Source organism: Pseudophryne corroboree, chromosome 2, assembly GCF_028390025.1.
Source record: "Pseudophryne corroboree isolate aPseCor3 chromosome 2, aPseCor3.hap2, whole genome shotgun sequence".
NCBI classification, from domain to species: Eukaryota; Metazoa; Chordata; class Amphibia; order Anura; family Myobatrachidae; genus Pseudophryne; species Pseudophryne corroboree.
In genome coordinates this window covers 232,999,659-233,026,383 of record NC_086445.1, presented here as the reverse complement: position 1 = coordinate 233,026,383, position 26,725 = coordinate 232,999,659, and the positions used below count along the sequence as shown (strand labels likewise).

At 43.2% G+C, this 26,725-nt stretch overlaps 1 protein-coding gene across 1 annotated transcript; it reads right to left on the bottom strand.

The window, feature by feature from the left end:
• Window positions 1-236: 236 nt before the first annotated feature.
• Window positions 237-24,196, bottom strand: LOC135011340 (retinol dehydrogenase 7-like). The gene is made up of 5 exons (XM_063952450.1): window positions 24,095-24,196; window positions 17,972-18,292; window positions 16,406-16,664; window positions 2,449-2,612; window positions 237-467 (listed from the first exon to the last, which is right to left on the bottom strand). The coding sequence occupies exons 2-5, from the start codon at window positions 18,282-18,284 to the stop codon at window positions 253-255; spliced, it is 951 nt and encodes a 316-aa protein (XP_063808520.1). The 5' UTR covers window positions 18,285-18,292; window positions 24,095-24,196; the 3' UTR covers window positions 237-252.
• Window positions 24,197-26,725: the final 2,529 nt, after the last annotated feature.

Here is a 26,725-nt window from a genome sequence, read left to right as displayed (position 1 = left end):
TATCTATTTACCTATCTATCTAATGTAGATATATCTATCTACAATAGTTTAACGGACCCGGCATATACTGGGTCACCTCAGTCTCCACCCCCGTGCTTGGCTCCACCGCACTCTGGAAACACCTCTTCCTGCAAATCCTGTGTTTGCCCCTGCAGATGATAGTAATATCTGCACCATGCTTTTCACAAACCCTTTCAATGACTCCCTTTCAACTGAACTGAACAGTGAGTAAGTCATTTGCATTTAAACAATTTAATAAGCAGGAGTGGGAGCTGTCCGCGTAAGCAGGTAATCAGCCAGCACAGTAGGGACATAGGAGAGTGGGATAAATAAGAACTTTGCATCCCAGCCACCTGAGTAGCGTGTTTTGGGGTATACAGCAGTTAGTGCATGTTCCATACAGTTTGTAACTTGCGTAATATCTGTATTGCAAAACAACTGAAAACTTTTCTCCAAGTCAGATACATCTGCAAAAAAAACAAAACATATAATTATTTTCTGAATTTTTTTTTTTTTTTTAATTCAGGCTAGCAAATTGTACTTCCTATTATTATAAATACTATGGACAATTGTTCCATTAAGAAAGTTTCTTTTATAGAATATGTTAGGGTGCCAATAAGATAAATGCTTTACTGTCATGTTTCTGGTTACTGTTTCTCAATATATTTGTTTCTTATTTAATGTTCTCCTTTTTTTATGCTTTTTTTGTTTAAAGATCACCATTTTATTGGCAAATCTGATCTATTACTGTTTTATAGCATATCTAGAATCTCAGACTTTGCTGGGAGTTGCAATAATGTACTATTCTAAGATGAACCAGTGAACAAAATATCAACTTGCGCCAATTATCTGATTATTTAGATTATTATTTAAATATTATTTTGCCTGTAGCTTTCTATTATAAGGGATTACTCAACCCTTTTATAAAAAACAAAAACCAGAAAGAGAAATAGAAGGAGCTGGCAAAAAATAATACATTTAAAAAAGAATTCTTTATTTACTATTTATTGCTTACATAAAATATCAATAAAAAAGCACTTTTTCACGAATTTTCAGTTGGTCAAAAACATTATTACTTTTTATAAAATCTGATCTATTACTGTTTTATAGCATATCTAGAATCTCAGACTTTGCTGGGAGTTGCTAGAATGTACTATACTTAGAGCAAATTGTTTATGCCATTTGGTCCAGTTACAGCCTGATGGATTTGTTAGCTGTTTGCAGACAATCATGACAGTTATGTGGGTTAGAAGGAATTAAGGAAGAAAAAACAACTAGGCACTTACCTTAACTGTGGCACTGCACTAGTTAAAAATCAAGTGTTGGCGTGGCAGAAAAAAGATAAATCAATATCATACAGTGCATCTGGAAAGTATTCACAGCGCTTCACTTTTTCCACATTTTGTTATCTTACAGCCCAGGGGGTCAGAAGGGATCAGTACTAAATCCCGCTGGACGGGATCCCGGCGGTCGAAATACCGACGCTGGAATCCCGACCACACAATCCCGACAGGGGTGGCGAGCGGAACGCAGCCCCTTGCGGGCTCGCTTCGCTCACCACGCTGCGGGCACGGTGCCTCGCTACGCTCGGCACACTATTATATTCTCCCTCTATGGGTGTCGTGGACACCCACGGAGGGAAAATATGTTGGGATTGTGCCGGTCGGGATTCCGGCGTCGGTATTTCGACTGCCGGGATTCCGTCCAGCGGGATCTTGACCGCATCCCGGTCAGAACATTTAAAGGTTGAGGGGGGGGGGGGGGGGGGGCAAGTTAGAGCCTCATTAAAGGTGGTTGACATAATGACATCATTACAGATGCGTTGCTTGCGTTGTGTGAACGATAAAGCCCAAACGGACAATCTGATCAAAATTTGGATTGAACCACCAGTGTGTAGAATTTAATAACCTACAAAAATGGTCCTGTCACTTTTTACCATATCTGCTACGGTTGTTCCTCAGGTAACGCCAAGAACCGTGGATAAATATTTACATACATTAACACATCTCAAATTTACATCTCTATAGATTTACCGAATTATTAACACTCATGTAGTGTTGAAGTCAATGAGGCATCTGAGTAACAATAAAAATGTCCAATCCTAATAGGAAGGCGGTTGATATACTGTAAGTGAAGACCGCTATTATTATGAGGCTTTCTCACTCCCTCTCAGGTATTTTATTGTATAAATTAAATGAATTAGACAGCATGGTCTGGTCTAATACTGCTATGTAGATGATACAGAATGGTACATATCATGCAGACAGGACAATGTGATAGATAGATTTATCTATGTATAAACAATAAGCTTTTATACATTTAACAGTTGCAATGACTTTATTTTCTCTTTTAAAATAAAATGCTTATTCAGTATTAATTCTAAAAATTAAAAAAAAAATTGCTGTGGTATTAGCAGGATTTATTATTGTATAAAGTATTGCCACTTACAGTCATTAAAATATTTTTCTCCGTAGCTATGTTTAATTTCAGGATGAACATCTCTCCAGATGTTCTTCAAAGTGTCCTTCATCCACTTCATATCATTCAGTCCAGTCTTAAAGTAACCAGGTGCAATTATTGAGATTCTGACCCCAAAGGGTCTTAATTCACGCCTATAAAAATACATGAAACTTTACGTAATCTCACATTTAATAATACACTGTATTTAAATATAGAATGGTGTATACTAATATTATACGAATGTTATGTCTGTTTTTTCTAAGTAGGCGCAAAAACTACTGAACCAGTTTTCATGAAAACTGCATATTTTTGTAGTGGAAACTAAAGGTAGTGGTTAGGGATGGACTGGAGCTGTCCAACAGTCCTGGTATTGTATAGTGGGCGTTCACGAGAACAAAAAGCGGGCATAGTTACGGGACACATAGGGGCATGCCGTGAGTCACAGGGGCCTGGCCTTGCTGCACTCCCCCATGTCTCTGTATGCTGGGAGGCGGAGCTGCTTGGCCAGCACCTGGCTCCGGCCTCCCAGCATGGTCAAACAGGCCCATAAGGCCATTGGCCCTTCTGGCATGTTTGAGAAGTGGCACATGGGCAGTCCAGCACAGGTAGTGGTGGTTTTCCTGAGAGTCAAACAACAGGTAAAGTTGTGGAAAGACAAGGAACTCTTTGAGTAGGACACTCTTATGTCATACAGAATATAAAACTTAGCTTTTATTAAATAACTTGAGATGAATATAAAATGTACTCATTAATAGTAACTTAAAACACATTAGAAATTAAGTTTAAGAGAATTGTATACTAATTCCTAGAAGTGGCAAAGTATAGAGACAAATATACACACTCAAGTAAACAAGTAAAACATAAATATCTAAAATGCACCAGGTTTTGATTACAGGTTATACCACCTTTTGGCTGACATAATTCACTGCAATAGGAATGACCATGTGCCCTGCTTTGCGCAGAATGGGACACAGGTTTTGTATGTCAGTTTGAATAAATCACATGCACCTTTCTTGAACTGGGAATTGCCTCAACCATTAAGATGAACACAGAAGTTTCTAAAACGTGATGATGAGTATGATTCATTGGCCATAGGTGCTTTCTGCTTTTTATGATTGCTACAGCTGTACTACAGAATTTCAGGCCTAATTCAGCATCAGTTGTAGTCTTGCGAAAAATTGCGAAACTCCTTTCTCTAGCATGCGGGGGCCGCTCAGCACAGGGCAAGGTCACCCCACATGCCGGGTCCCCATCCACCTGGTGAAATGCTCGCGCTTCACTAAACAGCAATGCGCTCGCATATTAAGGGTAGCCCTCTGCAAATGCAGTCGCCAGGCCACCATGTCTTGGGTCGCAGTGGCTGCGTGATGTCATGCTCATGCTGTCACGCTGATGTCGCCACTTCCAAAACGTTGCTATGCCGCTTTGTCGCCCACCTTCCGCTGGCTCTTAAACTACGATCGCATCCAATTGCAATTTAAGTTTGTGCGCAGAGCCGGATTAAGGGGCGGGTCCCAGGGATACGTACCCCGCGGCCCCCCTTCCCAAAAGGGCCCCCTGCCACACCACAGGTCGGATCTCTCTTCCGATCCGATCTGTGGTGTTGTGCTCCCGTCCGCACTGCAGCGGCGGCCGTACAAATAGGACAGCTGAGAGACGGCTCAGCTGCCCAATAACGTATGAGTGAAGTAGGCTGCCCCAATGGCTGAGCGGCAGGCTGCTTCATTCATACATGATTGGAGAGCTGAGCCGTCGCTCTGCTGTCTGTGCGGTTGGCGGGGACGGGAGCGCAGTTCGTTCATTGGATGGTATGTGAGTGACCCCCCCCCATCCTCCACCTCCTCTCTTGAATAGGGGCCCCACTGTTTTAAGTACCCCGGGCCCCCCAGCGACTTAATCAAGCTCTGTCTGTGCGCATGCGCGCAGTGGCATGCTCACATGCACAGAAGTTTGGAAATCACTGAATTTCTCTAACGTCCTAGTGGATGCTGGGGATTCCGTCAGGACCATGGGGAATAGCGGCTCCGCAGGAGACAGGGCACAAAAGCAAGCTTTTAGGATCACATGGTGTGTACTGGCTCCTCCCCCTATGACCCTCCTCCAAGCCTCAGTTAGGTTTTTGTGCCCGGCCGAGAAGGGTGCAATCTAGGTGGCTCTCTTAAAGAGTTACTTAGAAAAAGTTTTTAGGTTCTTTATTTTCAGTGAGTCCTGCTGGCAACAGGCTCACTGCATCGAGGGACTTAGGGGAGAGATTTTCAACTCACCTGCGTGCAGGATGGATTGGATTCTTAGGCTACTGGACATAGCTCCAGAGGGAGTCGGAACACAGGGCTCGCCCTGGGGTTCGTCCCGGAGCCGCGCCGCCGACCCCCCTTGCAGACGCTGAAGATGAAGAGGTCCGGAACCAGGCGGCAGAAGACTCTCAGTCTTCATCAGGTAGCGCACAGCACTGCAGCTGTGCGCCATTGTTGTCAGCACACTTCACACAGCGGTCACGGAGGGTGCAGGGCGCTGGAGGGGGGCGCCCTGGGCAGCAATGTATAATACCTGTATGGCGAAAAATACATCACATATAGCCCTTGAGGCTATATGGATGTATTTAACCCCTGCCAGATATCTAAAACTCCGGAGAAGAAGCCCGCCGAAAAGGGGGCGGGGCCTATTCTCCTCAGCACACAGCGCCATTTTCCCTCACAGAAAGGCTGGTGGGAAGGCTCCCATGCTCTCCCCTGCACTGCACTACAGAAACAGGGTTAAAACAGAGAGGGGGGGCACTGATTTGGCGATATGTATATATATTAAAATGCTATAAGGGAGGAACACTTATATAAAGGTTGTCCCTGGATAATTATAGCGTTTTGGTGTGTGCTGGCAAACTCTCCCTCTGTCTCCCCAAAGGGCTAGTGGGTCCTGTCCTCTATCAGAGCATTCCCTATGTGTGTGCTGTATGTCGGTACGTGTGTGTCGACATGTATGAGGAAAATATTGGTGAGGAGGCGGAGCAAATTGCCTGTAATGGTGATGTCACTCTCTAGGGAGTCGACACCGGAATGGATGGCTTATTTATGGAAATTACGTGACAATGTCAACACGCTGCAAGCCGGTTGACGACATGAGAGGGCCGGCGAACAAATTAGTATCTGTCCAGGCGTCTCAAACACCGTCAGGGGCTGTAAAATGCCCATTTACCTCAGTCGGTCGACACAGACCCAGACACGGACACTGATTTCAGTGTCGACGGTGAAGAAACAAACGTATTTTCTTTTAGGGCCACACGTTAAGGGCAATGAAGGAGGTGTTACATATTTCTGATACTCCAAGTACCACAAAAAAGGGTATTATGTGTGAGGTGAAAAAACTACCTGTAGTTTTTCCTGAATCAGATAAATTAAATGAAGTGTGTGATGATGCGTGGGTTTCCCCCGATAGAAAATTATTGCCGGTATACCTTTTCCCGCCAGAAGTTAAGGCGCGGTGGGAAACACCCCTCAGGGTGGATAAGGCGCTCACACGCTTATCAGAACAAGTAGCGGTACCATCTACGGATAGGGCCGTACTTAAGGAGCCAGCTGATAGGAGGCTGAAAAATATCCTAAAAAGTATACACACACACATGCTGGTGTTATACTGCGACCAGCGATCGCCTCAGCCTGGATGTGCAGAGCTGAGGTGGCTTGGTCGGATTCCCTGACTAAAAATATTGATACCTTTGACAGGGACAGTATTTTATTGACTATAGAGCATTTAAAGGATGCATTTCTATATATGCGAGATGCGCAGAGGGATATTTGCACTCTGGCATCAAGAGTAAATGCGATGTCCATATCTGCAAGAAGATGTTTATGGACACGACAGTGGTCAGGTGATGCAGATTCCAAACGGCACAAAGATGTATTGCCGTATAAAGGGGAGGAGTTATTTGGGGTCGGTCCATGGGACCTGGTGGCCAGGGCAACTGCTGGAAAATCCACCGTTTTTTACCCTAAGTCACATCTCTGCAGAAAAAGACACCGTCTTTTCAGCCTCAGTCCTTTCGTCCCTATAAGAGTCATATCTGCCCAGGGATAGAGGAAAGGGAAGAAGACTGCAGCAGGCAGCCCATTCCCAGGAACAGAAGCCCTCCACCGCTTCTACCAAGTTCTCAGCATGACGCTGGGACCGTACAGGACCCCTGGATCCTACAAGTAGTATCCAAGGGGTACAGATTGGAATGTCGAGAGGTTTCCCCCCTCGCAGGTTCCTGTAGTCTGCTGTACCAATGTCTCCCTCCGACAGGGAGGCAGTATTGAAAACAATTCACAAGCTGTATTCCCAGCAGGTGATAATAAATTTACCCCTCCGACAACAAGGAAAGGGGTATTACTCCACACTATATGGTGGTACTGAAGGCTAGGTGAGACCTATTCTAAATCTGAAAAATTTGAACACTTACAAGGGTTCAAATCCAGATGGAGTCACTCAGAGCAGTGATAGCAAAGAACAAGGGGACTATATGGTGTCCCGGGACATCAGGGATGCTTACCTCCATGTCCCAAAATTTGCCTTTTCTCACCAAGGGTACCTCAGGTTCGTGGTACAGAACTGTCACTATCAGTTTCAAGACGATGCCGTTGGATTGTCCAAGGCACCCCGGGTCCTTACCAAGGTAATGACCGAAAGGAGGATTCGTCTTCAAAGAAAATGGACGACCTCCTGATAAGAACAAGGTCCAGAGAACAGTTGGAGGTCGGAGTAGCACTATCTCAAGTAGTTCTACGACAGCACGGGTGGATTCTAAATATTCCAAAACCGCAGTTGTTCCGACGACACGTCTGCTGGTCCTAGGGATGATTCTGGACACAGTCCAGGAAAAGGTGTTTCTCCCAGAGGAGAAAGCCAGGGAGTTATCCGAGCTAATCGGGATCCTCCTAAAACCAGGAAAAGTGTCAGTGCATCATTGCACAAGAGTCCTGGTAAAAATGGTGGCTTATTACGAAGCGCTTCCATTCGGCAGATTTCACGCAAGAACTCTTCAGTGGGATCTGCTGGACAAATGGTCCGGATCGCATCTTCAGATGCATCAGCGGATAACCCTATATCCAAGGACAAGGGTGTCTCTCCTGTGGTGATTACAGAGTGCTCATCTTCTAGAGGGCCGCAGATTCGGCATTCAGGATTGGATGCTCGTGACCACGGAGGCCAGCCTGAGAGGCTGGGGAGCAGTCACACAAGGAGTGTGATCAAGTCTAGAGAATTCTCTCCACACAAATATACTGGAGCTAAGAGCAAATTTATAATGCTCTAAGCTTAGCAAGACCTCTGCTTCAAGGTCAGCCGGTATTGATCCAGTGGGATAACATCACGGCAGTCGCCCACATAAACAGAAAGGGCGGCATAAGAAGCAGGAGGGCAGTGGCAAAACTGCAAGGATTTTTCGCTAGGCGCAAAATCATGTGATAGCACTGTCAGCAGTGTTCATTCCGGGAGTGGACGACTGGGAAGCAGACTTCCTCAGCAGGCACGACCTCCACCCGGGAGAGTGGGAACTTCATCGGGAAGTTTTCCGCATGATTGGGAACCGTTGGGAAAGACCAAAGGTGGACATGATGGCGTCCCGCCCGAACAAAAAATGGGACAGGTATTGCGCCAGGTCACGAGACCTTCAGGCGATAGCTGTGGACGTCCTGGTAACACCGTGGGTGTAACAGTCGGTGTATGTGTTCCCTCCTCTGCTTCTCATAACCAAGGTATTGAGAATTATAAGACATAGAGGAGTAAGAACTATACTCGTGGCTCCGGATTGGCCAAGAGGGACTTGGTAACCGGAACTTCAAGAGATGCTCACAGAGGACTAATGGCCTCGGGAGCTAAGAAGGGATTTGCTTTCAGCAAGTACCATGTCTGTTCCAAGAGGAACCGTGGCATCGGCCTTTAAGAAAGGACCTGCTCCAGCAGGGACCTTGTCTGTTCCAAGACTTACCGCGACTGCGTTTGACGGTATGGCGGTTTGAACGCCGGATCCTAAGGGAAAAGGCATTCCGGAAGAGGTCATACCTACCCTGGTCAAAGCCAGGAAGGAGGTGACCGCACAACGTTATCACCACATGTGGTAAAAATATGTTGCGTGGGTGAGGCCAGGAAGGCCCCACGAAAAAATTTCAACTAGGTCGATTTCTGCACTTCCTGCAAACAGGAGTGTCTATGAGCCTCAAATTGGGGTCCATTAAGGTTCAAGTTTCGGCCCTATAGATTTTCTTCCAGAAAGAATTGGCTTCAGTTCCTGAAGTCCAGACGTTTGTCAAGGGAGTATTGCATATACAGCCCTTGTGTGCCTCCAGTGGCACCGTGGGATCTCAACGTAGTGTTGGGATTCCTCAAATCATATTGGTTTGAACCACTCAAATCTGTGGATTTGAAATATCTCACATGGAAAGTGACCATGCTGTTGGCCCTGGCCTCGGCCAGGCGATTGTCAAAATTGGCGGCTTTGTCTTACAAAAGCCCATATTTGATTTTCCATTCGGACAGGGCAGAACTGCGGACTCGTCCCCAGTTTCTTCCTAAGGTGGTGTCAGCGTTTCACCTGAAACAACCTATTGTGGTGCCTGCGGCTACTAGGGACTTGGAGGACTCCAAGTTGCTAGACGTTGTCAGGGCCCTGAAAATATATATATATATATATAATTCCAGGACGGCTGGAGTCAGAAAGTCTGACTTGCTGTTTATATTGTAGGCACCCAAAAAGCTGGGTGCTCCTGCTTCTAAGCAGACTATTGCTCGTTGGATTTGTAGTACAATTCAGCTTGCACATTCTGTGGCAGGCCTGCCACAGCCAAAATCTGTAAATGCCCATTCCACAAGGAAGGTGGGCTCATCTTGGGCGGCTGCCCGAGGGGTCTCGGCTTTACAACTTTGCCGAGCAGCTACTTGGTCAGGGGCAAACACGTTTGCTAAATTCTACAAATTTGATACCCTGGCTGAGGAGGACCTGGAGTTCTCTCATTCGGTGCTGCAGAGTCATCCGCACTCTCCCGCCCGTTTGGGAGCTTTGGTATAATCCCCATGGTCCTGACGGAGTCCCCAGCATCCACTAGGACGTTAGAGAAAATAAGATTTTACTTACCGATAAATCTATTTCTCATAGTCCGTAGTGGATGCTGGGCGCCCATCCCAAGTGCGGATTGTCTGCATTACTTGTACATAGTTATTGTTACAAAAAAAAATCGGGTTATTATTGTTGTGAGCCATCTTTTTTAGAGGCTACTTCATTGTTATCATACTGTTAACTGGGTTCAAATCACAAGTTGTACGGTGTGATTGGTGTGGCTGGTATGAGTCTTACCCGGGATTCAAGATCCTTCCTTATTGTGTACGCTCGTCCGGGCACAGTACCTAACTGAGGCTTGGAGGAGGGTCATAGGGGGAGGAGCCAGTACACACCATGTGATCCTAAAAGCTTGCTTTTGTGCCCTGTCTCCTGCGGAGCCGCTATTCCCCATGGTCCTGACGGAGTCCCCAGCATCCACTACGGACTATGAGAAATAGATTTATCGGTAAGTAAAATCTTATTATCTCCGCACTTCAACGTCTAATGCTGAATTAGGCCCTTTTTGCCTAAGAGAATTGATAAGTGTGACAACACTTTTCGTTTGCTTTGATTTGATGAATAACCTGCAGACATAAATGTTCAAATGAGTTTCTGATGACACAGTTAGCAATGTGGTATATACATTAAGTTGTATTTATTAGGATTCTCTCCTTGAAGTCACTGTGAGAACTTGAGAGATGCAATTCTGCTACTAATTGTCTAAAATATGTAACATATGATTAGCAGTGTATATATCTTCAAGAGAATCCACATGTAATACTTTTTATTTTTAACTACCACATTATACAATCTGTATAACTTTTTTCTATCAGCAATAAACTTACTTCTGCCCCGTAATTCTCCTCACAGTTGCCCAATGCCTTTTGGTAAGACTGCCATGAGAGGAACATAACAGCTAGCAACAAGTGCTGATATTGTCTGCCTATTCTTAGGGTAAACTGGAAGTACAGGTCTCTCACTCATTATCCAATGCTTGATAGCAAACAATGAGATGCAGAAGCCAGAAAACTTATTTCATCCTAACTGTTCTGTCTCCCTTAACATTGGACAAATCTGTCATACCTAAACTGTAATTAACATTGCATGGGAAAATAACTTTGGAATTACATTTGACGTCACGCAGCCGCTGTGGCCCGCCCCCCGTTCGGTCCGGCCACACCTGCATTGGCCATACCGCGCCTAAGAAATGGCGGCCGCCGTTTCGCCCCCTCCCGCCCAGCGTCCGCCTCTGCCTGTCAATCAGGCAGAGGTTATCGCATTCCTGCTACGGCCTTCAGCCGTCTGGCATGCGCCGGCGCACTACGGCGCATGCGCAGTAAAGACCCGTTCGCTTGGCTGCGAAAAACAGCAGCGAACGAACGGGTAAGAATGACCCCCTTTGCAACAACTGGATTTCATCCTTTAACAATTTGTTTTCCTGCTGGAAAGGCTGGTATGGCATGTTTCTGGCTTCTGTAGCATTGTGTGCCCAATTAATCTTTTACATTAAAGCTGATCTACAGTATAAACTGGCAAAGTTTACTTTCTGGTACGCTCTTTAGGCAGCAGGACTGGAGGATTGGGGTTAGGCACTAGTAGGAGGTTAGGCATAGGTGACGGGGGAGGGGGAGGTTAGGGTCGACTCTGAGGTTTAGGGTTATGCACTAGGGGGAGGCAAGAGTTAGTTTAGGGATAGGGCCAGTGTACTAACCGTCATGCCGCTCTAGCAGATTGTTCTTCCAGAACTGTCAGTCACATGACCACTGGGACCAGGGAAATGCTGTTGGAGCCGCGGCAGCTGTCGGGAGCAGGTAAGTCATTGCTGGGCAACCAGGGACAATATTTTGACATTCTATCATGTCGACATTTTGTCAGTGTCTACATAATGAATGTTGCTATTATGACCACGTCGACATTCTCATGTCAACATAATGACATATCATACCACACCCAATAGCTCCCAGAGATTTATTGTCTGCATTCTAGGCACCAAACATCTGGAACCTGCATTCTCTTACTAGCGACCAGAGATTTGGGGTGTAGCTGTCAGCCTCCAGAGATCAGGGGCATGCATGGTATATTAGATAGAACACTATAATCTGTATTTTATAACCATCTCCACATTGCATATTGCTCTCAGTAATATGTAATGGGTGACTGGTTACTCTATGCTGTCAGGATTATGTGATTTTTCTTCCAGTTTTCCCTACTACATAAGCAGTACCTACAGTATGTTATTTATTTTGGGACTAATTCCAGCACCTCAATGTTAAAGTGACTTTCAGAACCTCTGCAGGTGGTCCTACAATCAACTGCATAATTTAATCTGCTAAACCTGACACTTCATGGTAGTTTATTCTGTTTTGTCAGTGCAAGTGTACACTTTCTGTTTCTATCCTGATCCAAATCCTTGCAAGTTCTGGTGGTTCACCAGTCTTGTACCTTGATAGTTCTGGACTTTATGATTTGCCACCTTCCTTATGAACACAGGGTTTGATTCATATATGTAAGAAAAGCAAAAAAACAACAACCATGCTGCACTGCAGGTGGGGCAGATTTAACATGTGCAGAGAGATTTGTATTTGGGTGGAGTGTGTTCAACCTGTCATCCAGAGTATTGAGCGAACATGAAAAATCTGTAATTGCTAAGGGCCTTAAGTTCGCACCATCGGTGAAACCTGATATATTTGAACTCTTTGTAGCTCTTAATAGATATACTAGGGATTTGTGCCGTAAGAGATACTTTATCAACAAATCCTTAAAAAAACAGGATATTGAAGGCACACCTATTATATTGAATGTTGATGATCAAAGGGGAATAGAGATGTTGAATTCACTCTTAATGGAGAATGATAGTTTAGAACAGGATAATGAGAGAGAATTTAAGAGGGTTTTTGACATTTTGGATAATACATATGAGGAGGTTGATGCTAGTAAAAATATTTTCAAGAAAAAGTCAGAATTTTATCCTATTCAACATAGAAGCTCTTATATTGAGACCTTCTATACCTCAACATTAAATGATTTTCGTTCATTATGTGCAAGTAAAAAATGGGTTAAAAAGGGTGACAATCTAAATATCAATGAGAGACGAGCCCTCAAGGCACTTAAAGATGATCATACCATCATCATCAAAAGTGCGGACAAGGGGGGAGGGGTTGTGTTACAAGATAGGACCATATATCTAGAAGAAGCTTCCCGACAATTGGGGAATGAGAAGTTTTATTCTAGACTTTCCTCCAATCCCACAATGACCTATGTTCAAGTTTTCAAATCATTTCTCATGCAAGCCCTAACCGAAGGAGCAATTACTAAGGATGAGTACTTATATCTTTTTACCCCTTATCCAGTTATCCCCACATACTATCACCTCCCCAAAATCCATAAATCCTTGGTAGCACCTCCTGGGCGTCCTATTATTTCTGGTGTTGGGTCCCTCACATCTAATCTATCAGCATTCGTGGATTCCTACTTACAACCCCACGTCGTCGGACTTCGGTCATACATAAGGGACACCACTCACTTTCTCCATCTAGTGAGTGGTATTGAGTGGCGAGAGAGCTATGTACTTTTGACTTGTGATGTCGAGTCGCTTTACACCAACATCCCCCATCAAGGAGGGGTTGAGGCCTGTCGCCACTATCTTGAACCCGTTGTGGGGCTGTCGTCCAGGCGACGGGGGTTTGTGTTAGAATCCATGAATTTCATTTTATCACACAATTATTTTTTATTTAATTCACAGTTTTATCTTCAAGTGCACGGTACCGCCATGGGCACCAAGTTCGCGCCGAGTTTTGCTAATCTATATATGGGGCTCTTTGAGGAGCAATATATTTGGGGGGGCCCCTTCGGCGCGAATTTGGTGCTCTATGGTCGGTACATTGACGATCTATTTATTATTTGGGATGGGGCTTCTAGTGTGTCTTCTTTTCTTTCTTATCTTAATTCCAACACTTTTGGGCTTAAGTTTAGTCACTCTTGTCACTCTACACACATTAATTACCTCGATGTTGCTCTCTCGGTTAGGGACAATAAATTAGTCACTAAAACCTACAAAAAAGAGGTAGACTGTAACAGTTTTTTGAATTATGGTAGTTGTCATCACCGCAAATGGAAAGAGAACATACCCTCGGGACAATATCTTAGGATGAAACGGAACTGCACCGATGAAGAGTCATTTCGAGAACAATCAAATGCTCTCACGTGTGCATTTCTTGACCAAGGTTACCCTAAGAAACTTCTAGATGATTCCTTGGAAAGGGTGGCCATGAGGGAGAGGAGTTCTCTCCTCTCCACGACTACCAAATCAGGGATACTAAATGAAAGATATGAAAATAATTTGATTATGCCTTTTATAACTAAATACAACACATATGCAGAGGATGTTAAGAAAATTATAAAGAAGAATTTTGGACTTTTGAAATTGGACAAAATACTCAACCCCTGTTTGGGAGATTCAGCCAGAGTAGTATTTCAAAAGGCTAAGAATTTGAAGAATCACTTATCTCCTAGTTTTTTTCAGGCCAATGCACAAACATTGGTTAAAAAAACCTGGTTGAATCAAAGTATAGGTTGCTTTAGATGTGGTAAGACTAATTGTATCACCTGTAAATTCATAATTCATAGAAGTGTCTCCTTTAAATCAACAGCATTCGAATTGGACTTTGGAATTGAGACCTTTATCAATTGCCAACAGACTTATGTTATTTATTTGATTAGTTGTATATGTGGAAAACAATATGTGGGGAGGACGGTTAGGAGTCTCAACATTAGGTTTCTCGAACACAGACGAAATGTCTTAAAGAAGAACAATTATCACAGTGTGTCGAGACATGTAACTCAACATCATGATGGAAATGTTGACTCTTTGAGAGTACAGGGTATAGAATCTGTGGCCCCTACTCCTAGAGGAGGCGACAGGTTCAATAGGCTGTGTACAAGAGATGCATTCTGGATCTTTAATCTAGGAACTTTGGTTCCTGACGGCTTAAATGAAAATATGGAGATCAACAACATCAGATAAAGTCCAGGAGTTTATCTATAAATTGGTTGCCATCTTTATATACCATATGCCTTTCCTCTCCGTACCCATCTTTCCTTGTTTCCTTCCCTTTAATCCTTCACAAAATATCTATATGTCTAATGAGCTCCATAAAGGGGTTTAAATTTAATAATGACATTAATGATAATGATTAAAATAAAATAAAATGACTATTAGATGCTGCTATTGAGTAAACTATAAGTAATTTAATAGGACCAAGAGGTGTGGAGATAAATGGGGGTCATCACCACTGCTTTTGGTTTACTTGGTTCTCTTCATCATTGTTCTCTAGATATAATGCACTTGAAATATATCTTTATTAGTTGTAATATATATATAGGAATTGTAGATTATTATATTCAAAGAAATCATAAATAATGTAAATAAAAATAAAAATTATTATCTGAGGCTGTGATCTGTTCAGGATTTGAACCTGGGACCCTGTGTGTGCTAGTGCGTGCATTAGACCACTAGCCTATAGTAGAGGCTTTATAAAGGATATAGTTTCTGGTAGACTTGTTATTTCTGTATACATTTAGTGATTGCATGCCATCACCTCTGTCTTCTGTCAATTAGGTATTTTTTAGGTATTTTTTAGGTAATTTATTATTCATTACCATACTTACATTTATATTGCTGTATAGCAAAATTACTTTATACTGCAATGTTATATTGGTCACTATATGGTTGTAATTCATTAAACACATGTGAGACTGTATGATTATTCAGGTGTGACAATGAGGCAATTTGCAACGTGATTGGTCCCCTGGCATTTAAATAACAAGCAAGATAGCCCCCTTTTTATCCTCTGACGAAACCGCACACGGATAATTGCGGAGAAACGCGTAAGGACTGGGGTTATATTCTGATGTCCTCTTATCCTGTCAGCGATTTATACCTACCAATATCATCTTGGTTGTTTGGAAACAGACCATTGAGAGAATCCCAGGTGCATCCTGCATTAAGGAGAAGTGTTACTACTCGGCTGTGACTGACACTGCAAAACGGGGGCCGTCCACGGACTATCAACAGGCACGCTTTTGGTTGTGAGTATAGTGGACAACACTGCAAAGTGGCCCTATTAGCACAGCGAGTATGGTCCTATAAATCCACAAAATACGGACTTTAAAGTCATAACACTTCAAACAATTTGGCTGCCTGCTGGCAGCAATTACCGGGAGTCAAAAGCCAGTGACTCATTGGAGTCTATTCTGAGCACACACATATGCTCACAGCTGGACACTAACGATAGATATCAGCTCTGCTCTTTTGCACAGGACTTTTTTTTTTTTTTTTTCTCTCTCAGGACCGTATTTCACATCTTGAACTTTTAAATCTGGATACACAAGTGTTTTTTCCAAACCTAATCGCTGCAGCATGGGGGATTTTTTAATCAATTGATATATTTATATATTTTTTGTGCATGTGTTTATTTTATTGTATATAAATAAATTTGTTATTTACACAGTTATATGCGCTCTCTGATAGTATATTATATTATCAATTCTTGTTGAAATCTAAAGTGCAGTGTAAAAATCAAACTAACATTTGTGGGCTGCATGCAAAATCAGCCTGCACAGAAAAAATAGAAATGTATTATCTCCCTTTGCATGGCAAAATGGGTTGTTCCAGATACAAAGTTGCTTGTTGTTTTTTTCTTGCTTTACTTACAAAAATGAATCAGGCCCGCTGCTTTGTTCCATAAAATGGTCATGTTAATGTTAAGAACAAGAAATGCAATGTGACAGTAATGGGAATTGTTTTAGTTAAAATACATAATTCAATAAAGTTTCCTGGAACATATTTACGTTTTAACAGCAATAATCATCGTACCTCACCTCAGACTGTCTGAAAAAGCTTCAATTCCAAATTTGGAGATGCAATATCCTCCCCCACAGATGGTCACTCTTCCTGCAATACTGGACACATTGACAATGCGTCCTTTGGATTTCCTGATTAATGGCAAAAGATTGAGGGTCACATCGATAGTCCCAAGCAGATTCACATTCACCACTCTTGCAAAATCTTCTTTGGACAGCCATTCATTGGGTGTTCCAGGCATCCCGGTCCCAGCATTATTCACCAAGCCCCAAAGGCCTAAGGGAAAGAGTGAGACATAGTTTTGGTAGTTCGAAACATATTATGCAGTAAAGTAAATGTATAGGCAAGTTATAATGTTTAACAATTTGGTATTGTACTTTATAGCACAATAATAATTAGTTTGTATGTGATATACAGTACAGAATATTTACAGAACAATCAGAACGCTATAGACATTTCAGATTCACGTAAAAGCAAAATAGAAAATTATGCAGGAATAATAACGGTATTGGCTTTCATTGTCCACTTAAAATTTCCAGTGAAAGTTCATTGTTGACTGTTTGCTTTGTGTTTTTGCCCATTTTCTCTTTGATTGTAAATAACCTCTCTTTGTTGGACTCAATGGGGCTCATAGAATTGGATGCATTTACTCTCTGAACGTGCGCAGGAAAGATGTAGGGCTACTGATTACATAGAAATGAGCCTTTAGGTGCAAATGTTCAGCAAATGAGAGGAGTCCAGCTGTTCATCACTAGCATATGCTCCAGGTTCACATCAGGAGTATCAAATGGGTATGCTGTACTTACACTCTGGGGTGTAACTATAGTGAGTGTATTGGGTTCTGTTGCTATGCTGTGAAGTGGCTTTGAAGGTCCGCCTCTCCTGCACCAAGCTCATATTGGCATCAGGTGCTGGCAGTGGGTGAGAGCAGAGGCAGGATCGGACTGGCCCACAGGTGTACAGGGGAATTCCCCAGCGGGACCCACTGCCTTTGGGCCCATAGCCCTTCTCTAGGGGTCAGTAACTTGGTGGAGCAGTATCATGGATGAACCTGAGTGCTTGCTTTGTTTCTATGGAATCTACACGAATATTAGCCCTCCTGTCAATCACTTCTGGGTGGTACTGACACACCCGTTCCCTCTTTTATAACAGGGCCCTGTTCTCTTTAATGGTTGGTTAAGTCCCTCTGTGGTGACTGGTCCCACCCCCTCTGGTGGCTGGCTACACCCATTAAGCTTGAAACTCCACCTCTGCATTCCCTGGTGGGCCCTTCTTGATCCAGTCTGACACTGGGCAGAGGCACTGTGATCAGAGCCAGAAAAGGTAACTACTGTATAAGGAAGTTTCACTAGAGAGAATAGTGTCTTGGCATTTATTGTTAAATGCTTAAGTTTCATTACCCATATAAAATATAATTAATTACAAACCTAAATACAGAACATAAGGAAATACAAATATCAATTCCTTTAAAAATAAAGCAGGAATCTTCTTCCCACATGGAAATATTAAAATGCAATTAAACAGTATTTTAGAGCTAATACTTTTATAGTAGCCACTGTACATATATCTGGTGACAGCCTGACCTTTGTCACCGACTATATCAGTGACCCATTTAGCAACAGAAATGACACTCTGGTTGTTTGCAATATCAAGGATCACTGTTTGCAGCCTGCTGGAGGTCTCCTTCTTCAGATCCTCAGCCCCCTTCTCAGTGAAGCAGGTGGCCAGGACCCTCAGTCCACGTCTGTCCAGTTGCTTTGCCAGCTGATTCCCGAATCCTGAATCACATCCCGTTATCAGCACATATTTATTTGCTAGACTCTCCAGTGTCAGGCTGTACCTGTACCGTCTGTACAGGGTTATGAGAATGAGGAATACCAGCAGGTGGAGCCACATGATGGTCACTGTAACATGAGCAGAGTGACAATTACACTTGTGGACAGCAGAAGATGTCCCTGCTGCAGTATGTGTTTTTGGGCATGCTGAAATATCGTAGTGCACTATGGCTTACTGGACATAAAGGTGATAAATAACTACTGTTAATGCCTGACACATATAAATAAACATAGAGACAATATGTTGAGAGAGCATTACATTTGAAAAACAAATAATAACATACTAATGATTTGCTGTGTGTGCAATATGCAGCATCATTTTTCCACAAAAGTCTACATCAGTCTTTAATACGTACAAGTTTGTATTGATTTAATTTACACTCTTAAATTCTGGTTACATTTTAAATAGTTGTAATCATAAGGGTCAGGATGTACTAACAGTCAAATGGCAGTTTTCAGAGGTTTGCTACAAGCCCAATATGTACCAAGCTCCGGAAAGCAAATCTTTCTTGAGCTTGTACAGTACCCGATAGACAACCCTCTCTATAGATGGGGAAGCGTTCGATATCTCGCCTGTCGGGATCCCAGCACTCTGCATACCGGCGCCAGAATCCCGACTGCCGGGATACCGACAACTATTCCACCTCTTGGGGTGTCCACGACACCGTTGGAGGGAGAATAATTAGCAAGGTGCACATAGCACGGCAAGTGCAGCGAGCCCGTAAAGGGCTCATTTGCGCTCACCCCGCTGCCGGCATTCTGGCGGTCGGGATCCCGGCGCCGGGCATTCTGGCGCCGGGATCCCAAGTGCTGGTCTATCGTAGAACACCCCTATAGATCAGGTTGCCTATAGTAGCCTTTGGGCTTCTTTATACAGATGGTCACACATGCGCAGTATAACTCTCCGGTCATAAATCCAGAAGTCTTCATAATGAAAGGACAGTTCTTATTCATAATTATTCATACACATGGGGTTAATAAATGCCCCAATGCATATGATAAGTGGCGGGATGTATCACATGCAATATGGGATACATGATACATCCTACCCATGCTCAAATATACTTTCATTTTTTCTCTTTCTATATATATGTTAGGTACATAACTGATCAATGAAAGGCATATGAAAACTATCCAGCACATTTTTAAAAGCTTTGACTTTCTCATCACTGGGACGTGAAACTCCTGAATTACGGGTGGCTCTCCTGGACTCCAGGGAAAGCTGGAAAGCCTCTCTGATGCTGCCAACTTACCCAAAGAAATTCGATTTCCAGGGGCTTGATGATACAAATTATGGCTTTGTAGAGTCAGTTGGGACCAATATGACACAATCATGGCCCACCCCCTGTCCCACATACATCTCCCAGTTGGCTTCCTCCCCCATGAGTAAGTATGATATTAAAGTTAACCACTATCAGAATGTCACTGATGTCACTGTTGTACAACTAATGTATTAGGAAACACTTATTCAGAGAAGGACTTGGTGATGTCACTGTCTCCCTCTGCCTGTATTTATAAGATTTCTGCTTCCAGAAATCATACAGTGGATGGCCAGTATAATTGATGGGTAATCCATTGTTCTTTACCTTAGATTTAGAAAACTAAGTTTTTATTATGTACTCATTTTCCACAGATGCACTATGGGGGTAATTCCAAGTTGATCGCAGCAGGAAATTTTTTAGCAGTTGGGCAAAACCTTGGGGGTCATTCCGAGTTGTTCGCTCTGTATTTTTTCTCTCGCAAAGGAGCGATTAGTCGCTAATGCGCATGCGCAATGTCCGCAGTGCGACTGCGCCAAGTAAATTTGCTATGCAGTTAGGTATTTTACTCACAGCATTACGAGGTTTTTTCTTCGTTCAGGTGATCGTAATGTGATTGACAGGAAGTGGGTGTTTCTGGGCGGAAACAGGCCGTTTTATGGGTGTGTGCGAAAAAACGCTACCGTTTCTGGGAAAAACGCGGGAGTGGCTGGAGAAACGGAGGAGTGTCTGGGCGAACGCTGGGTGTGTTTGTGATGTCAAACCAGGAACGACAAGCACTGAACTGATCGCAGTTGCCGAGTAAGTGTGGAGCTACTCAGGAACTGCTAAGAGGTGTCTATTCGCTATTTTGCTAATCTTTCGTTCGCAATTTTGATAAGCTAAGATTCACTCCCAGTAGGCGGCGGCTTAGCGTGTGCAAAGCTGCTAAAAGCAGCTTGCGAGCGAACAACTTGGAACGACCCCCCATGTGCACTGCACGTGTGGCAGATATAACATGTGCAGAGAGAGTTAGATTTGGGTGTGGTGAGTTAAATCTGCAATCTAAATTGCAGTGAAAAAAAAAGCAGCCAGTATTTACCCTGCACAGAAACAAAATAACCCACCCAAATCTAACTCTCTCTGCACATGTTATATCTGCCCCCCCTGCAGTGCACATGGTTTTGCCCTACTGCTAAAAAATTTCCTGCTGCGATCAACTTGGAATTACCCCCTATGTACCGTAGTTTAACATGGATACATAGTTTTACCCATATTTGTATGTTTCTTATGAATTGCATGACATTGTATTATGTATAATTAAAAATACCCAGATTTATCAAGCCTTGGAGAGTGATAAATAGCATGGGAATAAAGTACCAGCCAACCAGCTCCTAACTGTCATTTTACAAACACAGCCTGTGACATGGAAGTGAGGAGCTGATTGATTGGTCCTTTATCACCGTAGTCAGGGCCAGTCCTAGGGTGTTCGGCGTCCCCCCTGCAAACTATAAATTTGCGCCCTCCCATATTCAACAAAGGGTCAGCGCGCGCCTTTGGTGTGTGCCAGGAAAAGGGATGTGGTCTCAAAAGTAAGGGGCATGGCCACACAATAGTACCCCCATTTAAAATTACGCCACACAGTAGCACAATCTTATTCATCTTATACGTAATGTCCCACCCGTAGTGGTAGCGTCCTTATATGTAATGCACCCCAGTAGTAATAGCATCCTTATACATAATGCACCCACAGTAGTAGTAGCGTCATTATACGTAGTGCACCCCCAGTAGCAGAAGCATCCTTATAAGTAATTCCCCCTAGTAGTAGTAGCGTCCTTATACGTATTGCCCCCCCAGTAGTAGTAGCGTCCTTATACGTAATGCCCCCTAGTAGTAGTAGCGTCCTTATACGTAATGCCCCCAAGTAGTAGTAGCTTCCTTATACATAATGACCCCCCCAGTAATAGTAGCATCCTTATACGTAATGCCCCCCCAGTAGTAGTAGCGTCCTTATACGTAATTCCCACCAGTAGTAGCGTCCTTATACGTAGTGCACCCCCAGTAGCAGAAGCGTCCTTATAAGTAATTCCCCCCTAGTATAGTAGTGTCCTTATACGTAATGCCCCCCCCAGTAGTAGTAGCATACTTACATGTAATGCCCCCCCAGTAGTAGCATCGTTATACGTAATGCCCCCCCCCCCTGTAATAGTAGCGTCCTTACATGTAATGGCCCCCCTGTAGTAGCAACCATAATGCGTGCGCACAAAGACATACCTCACACACAATTCACACATATATACACACCTACACCCCCACCACACACACACACACACACACACACACACACACACACACACACACACACATTTCTCTCTCACCCTCCACTTACCTAAGTCTGGCTGTCCCTCTCTCTACAGCAGCCTGGTCCGTTTAGCCCCGCCCCTTCTGTCCTATGTAGCTCCGCCCCTTCTGTCCCGTGTAGCCCCACCCCCTTCTCTGATCCTACACAGCCGCTGTCACAGGTGATTGGGGGGGCTTTTCATGCTGCCAGCGCTGCTACCTGTCATACAGTGACAGGCACAGCAGCTGGCAGTGCAGCAGCAGCAGGGGGGTACAGGACAGTGCAGCAGGGAGGGGATGCAGAGCAGGGAGAGTGCGTATCCGTCCCAGTACCTCCCTGCACTACATTCCTTCGCTGAGCGGATAGCGCCAGGCCTGACCGTGGTATTTATCATTCTCCAGACTTGATAAATGGGAGCCTTAGATACATAATTCATAAGAGGTCAGTAGATGAATGTGTTATGTTACATTCATAATAAATTGAGATATTTACAGTAATGTTAAAGATAAATTATTAGAACTTTTTACTTATACTAGCGGTTCTCAAACTGTGCAGTGGCACCCCGGGGGTACCTAGGGACACTTGTAGGGGCGCCCCGGGTTGGTGGTCAAGGACCAATTCAAATTATATATGGTCAATGTAATAGTCAAAACCAGTGCTGGTGGCTGCCAATCATAAAATATGTGGACAAACAGAAGCAAATCTTGTCCCTCTCCACACAATAGAACCTAAGGATGACATATAAATGCAATTTACTTAATTTGATAATGCTTTCTAAATTTCTAAATAAGAAACTTTTGGCCTAGGGGTGCCCTAAAAAATTCTAATACTCTAGGGTGATGAGATTCAAAAAAGTTTGGGAACCACTGACTTATACTGATATATTAATACCCAGAGCCAGCCCTAATCAATATGATGCCCTAGGCAAGATTTTGGCTGGTGTCCCCTAACGCTGCTAGTTCCGCCTCTGACCCTGCACCCCTTTCCCATCACCATCACGCCTCAGTCATAGCAGTCCTCATTTTGGTGCTCCTATCCTCTATATTTTAAATAGGAACAGTGCGCACATTCCAATGGGCGTGTTCTTTTAGGAAGGGGAATGGCCACACAAAAGTACTCCCAATTCAAATTACATCACACAGTAGTGCTCCTTATTCACATTACATCACAGTGAGTTGATCCTTATTCACATTTCACCAAACCATATTGCTCTTTATTCACATTAGACCACACAGTAGTGCCCTTTCTATACGTTACACCACACAGTAGAGCACATTATACACATAATGCCACACATTAGTAATGCTTTTATATACAATACCACACAGTAATGCTCCTTACACATGACACACATTATTAGTGTCCTTATAAACATAATGCACCTTACACATTATGCTAACCTTTATTAATGCCCTTCTACACATAATGACATACATAGTGCTCCTTACACATATGTTGCACATTATTAATGCATTTATACACATGACACACATAATGCCCCTTACACATATGCCAAACACTATTGCACAACGAACCTTCCCACACACAGCACTCACACGGCCGCTAACACTTTGACCTCTGCCTCTACTTGGATACAGATGTCTACTCATCTTGCCTTAATATGCCATGTAGCTCCTGTCCAGCTCTGCTAATGTTGGGTGCCTTTTTTTTGCAGAAAATGTGTCTTATTTTCATTGTTATGTGACTAGGTCGCACAAGCAGCTTCTGCCGATTAAAATGATAACTAGCATGCCTATATTCTGTGTGCGACTGTGGCTATATCTGCCTACAAAATGCTATGTTATAGTGATTTCCTGGAATACACTGTCACGTAGCATTTCATATGCAGATACAGCTGCAGTGACACACAGATTATAGGCATACTGCATATCATTTTAATGAACAGAATCTGCTTGTGCCCCTAGGCATCCAAATCCGCAAGGCATTTGCCTAGTTTGCCTATGCATAGGGCCGACTTTGCTAATACCTGTATATCAGTAAATAAACTATCAACATTTAAAATAACATTGTTACTATGATCCCTAGGTCATAACACTTCATCCTTTAAAAAAAAACGCATTTTTCAGAAAATTGTTACATAACACCTTCATCCACTCACCTCTTGAATTATAGTAATGTTAGGAAGATCTTATTTTCCCCATATTGTTTCTCACACACAGTATAGATACTTTGAAACTTTCTAAGCAACATTCATGCTGACAAATACACAATAGTATGCTATTGTAGCTTGCAGTCCCCTTCATAAATATACATAAACTGCTTCAGCCCTACCTTCTTTGCTTTATACTGGTGTCAGTTTTCGGACAAAAAGAAGAGTTTAGAATAAAGCCTAAACTTGTCTTCTTTGTTTCCCAGCCTGCAAATCATTAACTACCATAGGTCACTTGATCTCACATTGGCATATCACCAAATTCAGCACTATGTTATCACTTTTGAATATAGCAGGCTTTGTAAGACCTTTGTGAAAGGGGAGAAGTGTATTTAGGAAGGCATGAAATCCTGAATCCTCATGTGCCGAATCCTTTTATTTTTCAAAGGAACCAGCCAATGCTAAAATGTAACTTAACAAAGAATCCCTTATTGTTGGTGGCAATCTGGGCATGTGTCAAAGTATCTGGAGGTGACAGTCCACTATATCATGCTGTGGTTAGTACCTATGTGTGTGTTGGTCTTTCACGTTGCTTTTAGGGTCACTCAGGGCCTATGAGAGACTTTACTTAGTCCTGAATAAGCCCTCATGTCCAGCTTTTGAGCCACTGCACTTAACTCTACATTCAGAGTCAAATACAGGCGAGCAGGTGTTACAATCAGTTCCCCTCACTGCAAATGTTGAGTAGTAGAGTGGCAACCTGGATGATGAGGATGAGAGGAACAATGGGAAATGATGAAGAGAGAAGAAGAGGGGTTAATAGAAATAAATGGTAGTAAACATGCCTTTTGCAAACAGAAATGCTAATAGTTATAGGAGGGTCTCTTAGCAACAGATGACTGGTAATTGGGGGGAAGTTGTGAAACATGAAAATAAAGAGGTATTTCTGTGACAATTCAGGCTCTGTGATATGGTCTGTGATAGGGGGCATATTTCTGTAATATATGTTATGAGATGTGCTTTGCAATGTGGGTATTTCTATGCAGTATTTAGTTTTTTCTCAGTAACAGGTTTTTAATGGAGTGTATTTCTCTGGGTGTGGTACTGATAATGCTGATTTAGATTACCTTATAACCTTCACAATAATGGGTAAGAGACACAGTACGCAATTGGCGTATGGGGTACCGTAAGGGTACGCACTTAGCGTAGCATACGCTAGGCCGTGATCGAGACGCACATGCGGCACGCTCGCTCACAGCTTAATGCGTGGTGTCGAGCACGCTATAGGCGAGCGACTACCGTAATGCTACGCTACCAGCGTAGCGGACGCTCGAGATCACGAGGAGATCACGAGCGGCGCAGACGCTCACAAGATGATAATCAGTAAACCTTGAACGTAACACACAGAAAGGATACTCTTATACTGTAAACCTTGTACTGAGACACTGTAGCGATATAACGCTGCTTAACTTTGTTAATACTAAAGCTGTTTGAGCGATCAAGACGCTCCTATTACCCTCTGCAATGTAATGAATACACGATACTGTGCTAAGGATCCAACACCTTTACTAACAAGCTTTTAGTTATATCGAAAAGGGGTAAAACAGTTCACAAGTCATACACTACATGCTAACATATAATTCTAACAGAATATCTAGACAGAAATATACAATAACGTTACAATCTTAAACTAAACAGAGAGAGAGAGAGAATGTGGCCAATACAAACAAAGAGCGAGATGATCACAGAGAATTACTTACACACACTGGGAATGATCGCAGCGCAGCCTGGTACCTGCTCCGAGTTAGTCAATATGAAAACCGTTTGTGGAGAGTGGGGGAGCTGCCCAGGCTGGCTGATCTTATATACACTGAGTACAGTATACTACAAAGGGACCTACAATCTCATTGTTCATTGGACACAGGAATGTCTCCTCGCATCATATCAAAAGGTCATAGGTTAGTTTGAACAGGTGGGCTGTGACTATTTCAAACAGCTCAGGTGGGTGGGAATCTCCGGATTCCCACCGCATGGATAATGAATCGCAAATATATGAAATGTCCAGAATCTACTAATGGCCATAACTATACGCAGGAGCGATTAATCTTTACCTAACCAGCACCGGATTGTTGCTATTAAAATACTCTTCAGTTAGGTACCAGACACAGCTGTTCAAACCCTGTCTGACCCTTCGTACCATACAAAGAGGGATTCCCAAGTCCGTGAACAAGTCACATTAAACAAACTTACAGTTATTACTAAGGGGAACATTATCTATAAAACATGCTATATGGATTTATTATCTATTGATTGAGTCGCCCGCTAGACGCACACAAACTCTACTGTAAATGCACATACCACGCGCTCGAGCGCATGGCCGAGGCGCCATCACGCGGCTGCGAGTATCCGCACGCACGTGAGAGAATGTGCACGTGCAGCAGGCACGCGCATGAGGTGAATATATGGCAACGTGCAGCGTGATATTTTTCTGACTTTGACAGTCCACCCTTTGGCAGTCATCAATAACTGCCACTTCCTAAAAACAGTTCAAAAAGAGAAAAATATATGTCATGTAAAAATACATTTCTATGATTGAGTAAGGGAGAAGAGAAGTAGGTGGGAAAAAGTATGACCTAGTGAGATAGTAGAAGCATGTATGTATGAGTCCATGTTTGAGGGGTCATGTATCATCGTGCCGTACGTGTTTTAAATCAAGCTTTGAGGTATTGCGAAGTATACATTTGAATTCCTTCTTATCCCGTAGTACGGGTCTGTGGATGGGCTGTCAAACTTTACCGAGCTCTTTTCGGCTT